A 12472-nucleotide genomic window follows, 5' to 3' on the forward strand; every position below is an offset into this window, starting at 1 on the left:
TTCATGTCTTGGGTAGTTGGAGGTTTTTATTATTCCACATTAATTTCCCCCTTCCTTTTAGGAGCATTTGCCATCTTAGGGTATTACACTCAACAAACATGAAGAAATGAGAGCTAAAAGCTTGAAAAGCTAAAAGGCTAAGGTAGCTTGAAGTTGAAGAATATATGAGATGTCAAACATCTCAAAATCTCTTATAAGTAGTTATTCAATATTAGCATTGTTATGTTTGGAGTCTAGTTCAAACTTAATTTAAGAAGAAGTCGTATATTTATTATTGTATTAACCATGGTTTGAATTTGGTTTTATTTTGAGATTTGCTAAGCATGCTTTAAATATTGAAATTGGAGAAGAATTATAAAATGAACCACGATCACATTTTAAACAATAAAACATTAGAATTAGGAATACATTGTCCAGATATATGAATGATTAGATCTTGATAAGTTCTCAGTATGCTTAGTAAATCTAGGGCATAAAGTCGAAAACCTCAAACCTGAGGTACAATTGTAAAAGAAGTTCAAGCCAAAAAAAAATTTAAAATGTGCAACTGTTCAATGTAAGAGGCCAACCTATTGTGAACATATTGGATTTATAAATTCATCATTGGAAATGAATCAAGAGTATCAATTGAGCTAGTAGCTTAATTTGTACTCTTGATTTTTTTTTTTTTTTTCCAATAATGAAGTCGTAAGTTCAAATAGAGAGAGACGCATTCTAAGCCCCACTATTTCATGTGGGTAAGAGATAAATCCACAATATCTTGACAATTTGTCGGGGCATTATATAATTTCTAGTGTAGGACTAAAAGATAAATTGTGAAATCACTTGCTTGATTAAGTTCCTCATTTAATTGCTTCAATATGAGGATAGTGATAGAGTTTGTATAGTTTTATGATTAATTCGCCCAAGCCTAACACCAAATGAGGCCTAATTCACATTCAGAGGCTTGACCTAGAGTATTTAGAAATTATGTTAGGAATCTTTCCATAAGCTTTCAAAAGACTTTTTCATTGACAGTGGGTTGGGGTGTTACATAAGTTTTATGTAAGACTAAAAGATGATTTATGAAATCACTTCCTCAATTAAGTTCCTTAACTAATTACTTCCGCACCAGGATAATGATAGAATTTGTATGCTTTTATGATTAATCCGGCACAAGCCCAACACCATGTGACACCCAATTCATGTTCGAAGGCTTGACCCAAAGAATTTAGAGAATATGTTAGGAATCTTTTTAGAAGCTTTCAGAAAATTCTCACTTAAAAGTCTTTAAAAAAGATAAACACCAAGGCAGCGATAGAGTTTGTATGCTTTTATGGTTAATCCTCGCCATCCATCTTATAATATATGTAATGATATGGATTGTCAGATCTTCTAAATAAGCATTGGGACGGAGGCAAAGTCTATATGCTTTTATGATTAATCTTGACCAATCCTGACACCGTATGATGCCCAATTCATGTTCAGACTTGACTCAAACTGGACCTAGAGTATCTAGAAAATATGTTGGGAATCTTTCTAGAAGCTTTCATAATACAATCATCACCGAAACTCTTAGATAGTGATAAGCACCAATTATGATAGAGTTTGCATGCTTTTATGATTAATTCTAACCATCATCTTATTAGATATGTAAGGATTTGGATCGTCAGTTTTCCTAGATAAGCAGTAAGATAAAAATAAAATTTGTATGCTCTTATGATTAATTGTGGCCAAGCCTAACCAACCATATAAGGCCCAATTCATGTTCAAAGGCTTGACTTCGATTTTGACCCAGAGTATCTAGAGAATATGATGGGAATCTTTCTAGAAGCTTTCATATGACTCCTTCACTCAAACTCTTAGATAGCGATAAACACTAGGATATGATAGAATTTGTATACTTTTATGATTAATCCTAGCTATTCATCTTATTGGATATGTATGGTATAGATGCAAAAAATCTACCGTTACGAAAATAGGGTTTGATCCCATGAGGTCGAGGCCATTGATAATCCGTTGGACCTAAACACATGAAAAGACAAGCATGAAGCTTACGAAAAACACCGGAGTGGTATTTCCTGTAGGCACTCCGACGCTCAAGTCAGGAAGGTTGAAAGAGACGATTTAATGAGATTTAGGAAAAAAAAGATTACCAAGAGTCTTGTCGAAGGTCAGGACCACGACAAAGATGTAGAATTCTTAGGAGCAAGAATTTAGGAGTAAGGAGGTGATTTTTGAGTAGTCAAGATTGAATATTGGAGATTCCCCCCTTATGGGAGGGCATACCTCTATTTTTATAGTGAACCCAGAGTGTTGAAATCCTAGTAGGACATTGAGTCCTACTTTGGGAGATAATCCATATCAGGAAAAAAAGATATTTCTTATCCTTATCAGATTGAGTTTACTAGTTTCAGTAAAATTCAGGATCTTAGCAGAAGAGGAAATAGAGTGGGATTTAAATTTCCTATTTATGGACTACTGTAGGCTAATAGGCCGGAACCCAATTTTAGCTTAACTTGTAGGATAGCCCAACTCATAGAATGGGCAGTTCACACAGTGAATTTAAGCATAGGCTCAACCGTAATTGGGCTAAGGCCTTGGGCCGTGACATGTTCATTTTGTTATTGGACCTGGTCAGACCCAAGACGATTTTTTGCCCATACATATGATTCTGGATTGTCAGATCTCCTAGATATGCATCAGGATAAGTGTAGAGATTGCATGTGCATGCTTTTATTATTAATCCTGACATCCATCTTATTGGATATGTTTGCATTTGAGTCAAATCTCCTTGTAAACATGTATAAATAGCTGCTAATTCATTTGATGTATTTAATTCGAAGCCTTATATTCTTTTAAGTGCAATAACAATACAAGATTTTTCTCGTCATCTTAGCTTTCTATGTTCTTATTGTTCCTTGGAATGTTGGTGTGTTTATTTTTAGGCCTAGTTAGTGTCAAACTTCATCAATGTTGGCATGAGCTGTATGTGTGTTGTAAATATAGGAACACATCTGGTTAGGTAACAGATCTTGTATATTAAATATAAGAATATTTAGTTTCCTTAGAATAGGATTGTTTCCTACTTTCATAATGTAAGTGTATCTATAAATTGCCTCCAACTTAGAGGAGAAAATATACATAGAATTATTCAGAGACTCTATTGTTTAACATGGTATCAGAGCAATTCTGATCCTAGGAAATCTGCTCAACACGAATCGAATTTCGTATTCTGTAGCCCAAACTCGAAAACCACCATCACAATCTTTTCTTTCCCATCTGAAACTAAATGGCTGAAACCAACCAATTCGTTATCCTCGCTGTCCCACACAACCCAACACCACCAATTATTATCCACCAAGACAATTTTGCGTTTCCTACTAGTATCATACTGGATGAAACCAATTACTCATTATGGTCTCAACTTATGGAGATACGTATTGCAACAAAGCTGGATATCTCACTGGAGAAACAAAAAAGCCAGCACCTGAAGATCCCAATTTCGGAACATGGATTACTGAAAATCACAGAGTAAAAAGCTGGTTTATTGACTCAATGAATCCACTACTGATGCAGCAATTTATCCATCTTTCCACGACCAAGGAGATATAGGAGGCTATGTCAAAAACCTTCTATGATGGATCGGACGAAGCCCGTCTCTTCGAATTGAATCATAAATCTTTTTCTACCACACAAGATGGTAGATCATTGTCAACTTATTGTAACGAACTTGTTGCTATTTTCCAGGAAATTGATCATAGGACTACCTCTCAAGAAGGAACGGTTGAAGGAGTGGTCCAATTACATTCTGCAATGTCTAAGCTTTGCGTTCATATTTTTTGAGTGGACTCAATTCTGAATTTGATCAGGTTCATGGAGAAATCTTTCGAAAAGACCCAAAACTTGATTTGGAGAACACAAATGCATATGTGAGGAGATACTATCAACAACGACAGACAATGGGCGGATCTCGCCCAATCTCTGAGAACTCGGCTATGTTGGTCAACCAAACTCAGGAAGGATCATCAAAGAATTGAAATAATCAATCAACTAGAAGGTCTAACAACCTTGTATGTAATCATGGTGGTGAAATAGGCCATTCGAAACAGCAATATTATGAAATCACTAGCTATCCTGAGTGGTGGGACTTCTCAAAAAAAACCAAGGAAGAAGATTATAGGGAAAGCTATGGTGACATCTACGCAGGAAACTCAATCAAATAAAGAAGACAAATTGCAGCCTATAGCAAATGTTGCTCACTCAGGTATTGTTGGTAAGGCAAATGTCTTCTCTACCATTTCTAAGAATAATACTTGGATTATTGATATATGTGCATCCAATCACATGACTAGGGACTCTGGTCAGTTACAATCCATTTGTCCATCTTCCAAATATGTTATATCTACAACTAATGGCAATACCTCTCCTATTACTAGAGAAGGATCTGTACTATTATTGAGTACTCTCACATTAAATATAGTCCTTGTTATTCCCTCCCTTGAATATAACATGTTATCTGTTAGTCAAATCACCTCTACTCTTGCTTGCACTGTAACTTTTTGGCCCTCTTTTTGTGTCTTTCAGGACATTCTAACTCAGAAGATTCTTGGTTATGGTGTTAAACGAGGCAAACTCTATTATTTCTGAGATTGAGATGTCGTGTTGGCTCCTTCCGAAAATCATTCAGAATCACCAATGGCTACAGAGTTGCCCATGTTAACGCTATTAACTGAATAATCAACCCAGAATGCTTCTCCTCATGTAACTTCCAGTCCCATATCTGATAAGTTTTTAGAAAATTTGGCTCCAAGATATCCACAAAGATCGAATAAGGGTGTCCCAAAGAAACAATATGAACTTGATCCTAAAGCCCATGTTAAATACCCAATTAGTAATTATGTCTCCACTCATAGGCTGTCTGAATCATATGCACTTACTATTAATCAATTAATCAATTATCCAATGTATCTATTCTAGCAATGTGTAGGATGCATTGGCAGATTCAAAATGGACAAAGGCAATGAATGAAGAAATGAGGGCTTTGCAAAAGAATTCTACATGGGAACTTATGTCATTACCTGAAGGAAAAAAGACAATCGGATGTAGATGGGTGTTCTCTATGAAACTTAGAGCAAATGGAAGTATTGACAGATATAAAGTGAGGTTAGTTGCAAAAGGGTATACACAAAAGTATGGTGTGGATTACCAAGAGACTTTTGCACTAGTAGCTAAGCTCAACACAATTCGCATTCTCATATCTATAGCAGCAAATCAGGAGTGGCCTCTGCAACAATTTGATGTTAAGAATGCGTTTCTCAATGACAATTTAGAGGAGGAAGTCTACATGGAGTTGCCACCAAGAGTTAAATGTAGTTCATCGAGTGGAAATGAAGTTTGTAAATTGAAGAAATCATTGTATTGGCTCAAACAGTCACCTAGAGCTTGGTTTGGGAGGTTCTTTTTTGCAATGAAGGCATTCGGTTATAAGCAGAGCAATTCAGATTATACTTTGTTTATAAAACACAAAGAAGGGAAGGTAACAGCTTTAATTGTATATGTTGATGATATGGTCCTGACAGGAGACGATCCATTGGAAATGAAGTCATTACAAGGATATTTAGCTACTGAGTTTGAAATGAAGGATCTAAGGCAACTTAAATATTTCTTAGGAATTGAAATAGCAAGATCAGAATGAGGGATATGTGCTAGATCTATTGATTGAAACTGGAATGCTTGCTTGCAAACCAGTAGAAATGCCCATAGAAATTAATCACAGGCTTGGAATTTTTCCAGACCAAGTCCCAATAGCTATGGGTTGCTATCAACGGTTGGTTGGGAGATTAATTTATTTGTCACACACAACGCCTGATATAGCCTGCGCTGTGAGCATCGTAAGTTAGTTCATGCATGCACCAAGTGAAAAAATTATGTTGGTTATAAAACGTGTTATAACTTTCATAATATGGCTAGTAACCACCAGAGCCAAAATTAAGACGGTTATAAAACATGCTACAACTCCGAAATATGGTGCTAATGACCACCGGAGCCGAAACTACGGAGGTTATAAAACATGCACAACTCCGAAATATGGTGGCCAAAACTACGGAGGTTATAAAACATATGGCGCTAGTAACCACTAGAGCCAAAACTACGTACAACTCCGAAACATGGCGCTAATAACCACAAGTATGTTCTATTTTTTATGATACACACTCCACTGACAATTTACATCGAAACATTGCTCTACTTTAGCAATTCAATACACTCCAGTCATTATGTACTTTCTCACCAATGCAATTTTATATTTAACATTAAAACCTGCCTTCTGCAGTTAGAGAAAGAACGACTCGGGCACAATTCAAATGAACCTTTGAAAAATATCATATTTTTCAACTCCAGCGCTAATCATCGTTCCCCTCTTGCATGATGATGCACCGTTTCCGGAGTATAATTAATTGAAATTCTCAACTTCTTTACCCTCGTAAATGCATTACCTCAAAACTACAAGAAACCAACAATACTCCAAGCCTATCCTCAAAATTTTCTTACCAATCAAACACCAAAATAGTTTTTTCTCTATCCAAACCCCAAATGCCAACCCAACCCAAGAATCAAATTCCTCCAATTTTCCGCGAAATGCTCACTTGGATGCACAGAGTTCCAATGAAATCATTTCATCAAATAAGAGTATCTGTAGCTACATTAGATTAGGTGACGTAGGTTCTGCTCTTAAAGTATTCAATAACATGACCGTTAAGACAACAGTCAGTTGGAATTCAATCTTGGCTGCGTACTCTAAGAGGAGAGGGAAAATGAAGGAAGCACAAGAACTGTTCGATAAAATTCCCCACCCAGATACGGTTTCTTATAATATTATGCTGTCTTGTATTTTACTCAATTCTGATGATATAGAAACTGCTTTTGATTTCTTTAATCGATTGCCTTTTAAAGATATAGCTTCTTGGAATACAATGATATCGGGTTTTGTTCGTAACAAGAGAATGAGCAACGCTCGCGAGTTGTTTTTGGTCATGCCAGAAAAAAACGATGTTTCTTGGAGTGCTATGATATCTGGCTATGTTGAGTGTGGGGAGTTGGATAGAGCTGTGGAATTGTTTGAGGTTGCGCCAGTGAAGAGTGTGGTGGCTTGGACTGCAATGATTAATGGGTACATGAAGTTTGGGAAGGTTGACTTAGCTGAGAAGTTATTTAAAGAAATGCCCGTGAAGAATTTGGTCACATGGAATGCTATGATTGCAGGTTATGTTGAGAATTGTAGAGCTGAGGATGGCCTGAAGCTGTTTAAATTGATGAAGAGGTTAAGGGTTAGGCCAAATGCTTCAAGTTTGAGTAGTGTTTTATTGGGTTGTAGCAAATTGTCTGTATTGCAGTTTGGTAGGCAAGTTCATCAACTAGTATGTAAGTCCCTGTTATATGGTGATACAACAGCAGTGACATCGTTGATTAGTATGTATTCTAAGTGTGGGGACTTGGAAGATGCTTGGAAGTTGTTTCTTGAGATTCAGAGAAAAGATGTTGTGACATGGAATGCGATGATTTCTGGTTATGCTCAACATGGAGCAGGTGAAAAAGCTATCCAATTGTTTGATGAGATGAAGGATGAGGGAATTAAGCCTGATTGGATCACTTTTGTTGCAGTGTTACTGGTTTGCAACCATGCAGGATGGGTAGATCTTGGGATTCAATATTTTGAGTCAATGGTAAAGGATTATGGAATTGAAGCCAAGCTGGATCACTATACTTGCATGGTTGACCTTCTTGGTCGAGCTGGTAAGCTAGATAAAGCTGTAGACTTGATTAAGAAAATACCTTTTAAACCCCATCCTGCCATTTTTGGAACCCTGTTGGGTGCATGTAGAATCCATAAAAGATTGGATCTGGCTGAGTTTGCTGCCGCCAACTTGCTTAGTCTTGATCCAACAAATGCAGCTGGGTATGTTCAACTTGCTAATGTTTACGCAGCTATGAATAAATGGGATGATGTTGCTAGGGTTAGACGATCAATGAAAGAAAATAAGGTGGTAAAGAGCCCTGGATATAGTTGGATTGAGGTTGGAAGTGTTGTTCATGAGTTTAGATCTGGTGACAGGGTGCACAAAGAGTTGGTTACTATTCATGAAAAACTGAGAGAGTTGGAGAAGAAAATGAAGTTGGCAGGCTATGTGCCGGACCTTGAGTTTGCCTTGCATGATGTAGGAGAAGAATTAAAAGAGCAACTCCTGCTGTTTCACAGTGAAAAGCTGGCAATAGCTTTTGGGATTATTAAAGTGCCATTAGGTACTCCCATTCGAGTGTTTAAAAACTTGAGAGTATGTGGGGATTGCCATCGTGCCATCAAGCACATATCAGCAATAGAAAAAAGAGAAATTATCGTGAGAGATACTACAAGATTCCACCATTTTAAGGACGGTGTTTGTTCTTGTGGTGACTATTGGTAAGCTTACAGAAAAAAGTTTTCTTTCTAAAACAACTGTCAAGGAGTTTATTGGCAGTGCTGAGAGGGTAATGTGGATTTCTGTCAAAAGTTTTTAAAAATGATTGTATGATGGTTGGGAGCTCGGATCGCCCAGGTCAAGCTTGCAGCCAATAAATTCAGGATTTTAAAAAATGCTTATTTTTTGTGATAAATTTTCTGCCAAAACTTGCCTCAACACTGCAACTGGCATGGTTGGTTTGCTGATTTTATACGGTGTGAAAGAAAGAGCTATGTAGCAAAGTATATGGGATCCCAGCAAAGAATTATAATTGGCATTCTTGGATTGTGATAAATATGTTGTCTATTAGTTAAAGATGAAATGAGAATTGGAATTTAAACGAAATGAAAAAAGAAGAAAAAAAGTACATGGTTGTGGGAATGTCTCTTGAATTTGCATAACATTTGATGTTTAGACTTAGAGGAATGAGGGAAAGAAGAGAACAGAACATGGCTCATCCAAAGAACATTTAGGTTGTTCATAACTATCGAGAAACGTTACTGTCAAATCTCGTGGTTGGAGGTCTTCAAAGAAAATGGGAGATACAACAGTCTCGACATATAAGATGTATTCAGTAGAAGCAGAAAATTTTGACCAAAAATTAGTTAAGCGGGTTTAATCGAGCTTATAAAAATTAACTTATAGTATTTGAAATTTTAAGTAATTACGTATTTGGTTAAAGTTTATAAGTGACTGATAATAATTAACGTGTTTGATAAAATATGGTTTATAAGTATATTTTATATAAAATGACTAAAAAATATACTATATAAACAGATATACTATGAATTTTAAAATTAAACAAAGATAATGTGTTAATATACTTGATCAAACTAGTTTATAAGCAGAATGTTTATAAGCAAAAAAAAAAAAAAAAAAATTATCTCTCCCCTAACTTATTATTTTGGTTTATAAACTCGAAAAAGTTATAAACAAACAGATTCAACTTAATTTTAAACTTATAAACTAATTTGACCAACTTATAATCTTAGACAAATAACACTTAAATAACTCGCTTGACTTTAATTTGAAGAGGGTGTAGGCCACAATCTCCACCTTTGTCAGCCTCTATTTTCCTCTACCGTTTTGTCTATTAAAGGACTTCTTACTATCCGAGTCGGTGAGGCAGATTTTTTCCAACATGTGGCTTCATAACATTGGTATTCAAACTGTTATCAAATAATCATTTTTTTTTTTTTTCTTTTTGATTCTTCTGTGCAGAAATTTTTAAAGTATTAGAATTTAGAAACCGAAAAAAGTTTCTTTCCTACCAAGTCTCTTTCAGCGGCCCACTTTCTTTATATAAAGAAATTTTAAGTGTAATAAAAGAAACCAGTCGCAGTAATTAGCTACACTGAAGTTGAAGAATACACAGAATAGGGGACAGCAAGAGAAATACTGCTATTGACCAACATTCCTAATTTGTACAAATGTTTTTTGTTAAATCAAATACATTGAAAAGAATGGAATATTAGAAGATTGTTGAACTGGCAGGAAAAGCAAATCATGACAAATAATCTTGATATGAAAGCGCATGAAGAAGAGAGAACTAGTTTTACATTCCACAAAAACACAATAATGATCATACGTCCACTGTCACTAAATTCTCTTTTAAGTCGAGCAGCAACCGGACTTCTGTGTTGACAGGCTGTCCTCTAATCGCACCGTTGGGCCTAGCATTGCTCATGGCGGGTTGGCTTGCCATCCTGCACAAAAGAACCAACAGGTAAAGAAATTGATAGTGGTACATAACGAAACGAAAGCACTAACTGTAAACTCAATAATAATATCATTTATGTTTTTCTTTCAGAACAATCTAACAATAAATTAAAAAATGCAGTACCTATTCTGATTGCAGCAGCCATGGCCATGAAAGCCTGTTCAACATTGGTGGCATTTTTGGCACTTGTTTCCATGAACGGGATTCCGATTTCGTCAGCAAATGCCTAACAAAGAAAACAGATTAATGTCCCATTGAAGTTGATGCAACCTATATTAAACAAATATGTAAAATAGCCATAAAACTAGAATTACCTTGGCTGTCTCATAGGGACGACTTTGTTTGCTGTAAGAATCACACTTGTTACCAACTAAAAGCTTGTTCATTTTCACTTGCATAGCGGTCAATTTCATTCAACCATTGCTTAACATTGTTGAAGCTCTCTGGTCGTGACGTCATAACGACCTGAAGAAGGACAACCAGCATGAGAACAACTCTTACACGGAGTGAGAAGTGGTACAAAAACAAATTTAGAAAATGTGAAACACTCACAATGATCCATGAGCCCCACGATAGTAGCTACTAGTGATTGTCCTAAAACGCTCTTGGCCAGCAGTGTCCCACTGTGGAAAGGAAACATAACATAAAGAAAGAGATGAGAATGTAACAGAAGCTAAACAACATGATACAGTGCTACAGAAGTTTATCTTACATAGAAATGATAGTATACTAACATAAAAGATGTCAGATAATTCTAAGAAGTAAGATCAAACATGTTTCATTACAAAAGACATGACAAAGTATTTCTGAGACGAGAAATCAGATACAATTTTAATTTTTGATCAAATGTGAAACTTAAGAGCATTAAAATAGCAGTTCCAGAAATTATAGCACGGATTATGCAAGTCATTAATTTTGGGATACATCAATCTTAATTTTCAATCCATTCAAGGAGATAGTGTGCACAACTTCTTAATTCCAATATAACAGTGATCATACCCAACCTAGACATGGAAACTTATTTTAAAGTTCAGATAATAAAGCAAATCAAAAAGAAGGACAAAAAGAACTTACAATTTGGAGCTTAATGGTTTTTCCATCCTGTTCCACAGTGCGGATTTTCTGAATAGCGACATAATAGAAAGTTATCAGCATACATATGATAAAGCAAACAGATTAAGAACAAAAACACAGAAATTAATTACTCACAAAGTAACTCCAATGGTGCTGATGTAGCTCTCGAGTATGAATCATCCTGTTTTACAAAACATAAAAATAAAAATTACTATGCAGTTTAAATGTGCATTGACACAAGCCACAAAAATAGTTTTAACCATCATGAGGAGCACCCCACTTCCTATTTCATCTTTTCCCCAACTTTTGCAATAGACCCAGACACCCAATCTTCCAAATCATTATAAAATCTGATAGTCATGGTTTAAGAATCTCAAATTCGTGAACCCATCAGAATATTTAAACATAACTCTACAGGCAATTGCCATAGAGTGCACATTTTTCCATTGGCAAAATTGAATGATAAAAAAAGGATGTTTTCCTAAAACCACATTTTACCGGCCACTCAATAGAACTCACGATATATCTACCACCTGCGACACAAATACATTAAAAAACTAAAACTTCAAATACATAACTACAGGACGAAATAAGAACTTACAGCAAACCTCAAAAGCAGACCGATTTGCCAACACCAGAATCTCCAAGAGCAAAAGCTTAAAAAATAGTCACTGCGAATATAATAACATAGAAAATTACTCGCTTGTCGCATAAAATTTCAGCAACGTCCACCGACAGTTAAATCAATCAGAATTTCATAATTAGAGTTTTACTTGTTTCGTTATTTAGCAAAGCTGAATCAATTATTCGAATCTCTATCCAAAATTTCAGCTGGAAAAACTCATAATTTGACATAACATTTTGAAATTATGTTTTATTTTATACTCAACAAATCATTAAAACGAAATACAAAACCGAAAAGATCAGTGGATCTGAAACTAGATCAACAAGATCTGACTCAACGATCCAATCAGCACCATAAAATTTCATCAATCATTAAAATATATATATATATATATATATATATGAATCCTACTAACCTAAAAAAAAAAAAAATACAAAAACACATAAAAAATTTAAAAAAATCGTCACGGATCCATATAAATCATACCGAATTCAGTGCAAAAATCAATTTCAAGCAGAATTAAATCTTACTATTCGTTATTCATGATTGTTGTGGGAGAAGGACCGAGTGAATGAC

At 35.4% G+C, this 12472-nt stretch overlaps 1 protein-coding gene and 1 pseudogene across 1 annotated transcript; one reads left to right on the top strand and one right to left on the bottom strand.

Annotated features, from left to right (window-relative positions):
- Positions 1-6344: 6344 nt before the first annotated feature.
- On the top strand, positions 6345-8553 carry LOC116109168 (pentatricopeptide repeat-containing protein At4g16835, mitochondrial-like). Its single transcript, XM_031395395.1, has one exon. The coding sequence runs from the start codon at positions 6468-6470 to the stop codon at positions 8439-8441; it is 1974 nt and encodes a 657-aa protein (XP_031251255.1). The 5' UTR covers positions 6345-6467; the 3' UTR covers positions 8442-8553.
- Positions 8554-10088: 1535 nt separating this feature from the next.
- On the bottom strand, positions 10089-12126 carry LOC116109165 (annotated as a pseudogene).
- Positions 12127-12472: the final 346 nt, after the last annotated feature.

The sequence above is a fragment of the Pistacia vera genome, unplaced genomic scaffold (assembly GCF_008641045.1).
Source record: "Pistacia vera cultivar Batoury unplaced genomic scaffold, PisVer_v2 Contig573, whole genome shotgun sequence".
NCBI classification, from domain to species: domain Eukaryota; kingdom Viridiplantae; phylum Streptophyta; class Magnoliopsida; order Sapindales; family Anacardiaceae; genus Pistacia; species Pistacia vera.

Coding starts and splice junctions, on each gene's coding strand:
- LOC116109168 (XM_031395395.1), top strand. CDS start 6,468: ATGCATTACCTCAAAACTACAAGAAACCAACAATACTCCAAGCCTATC.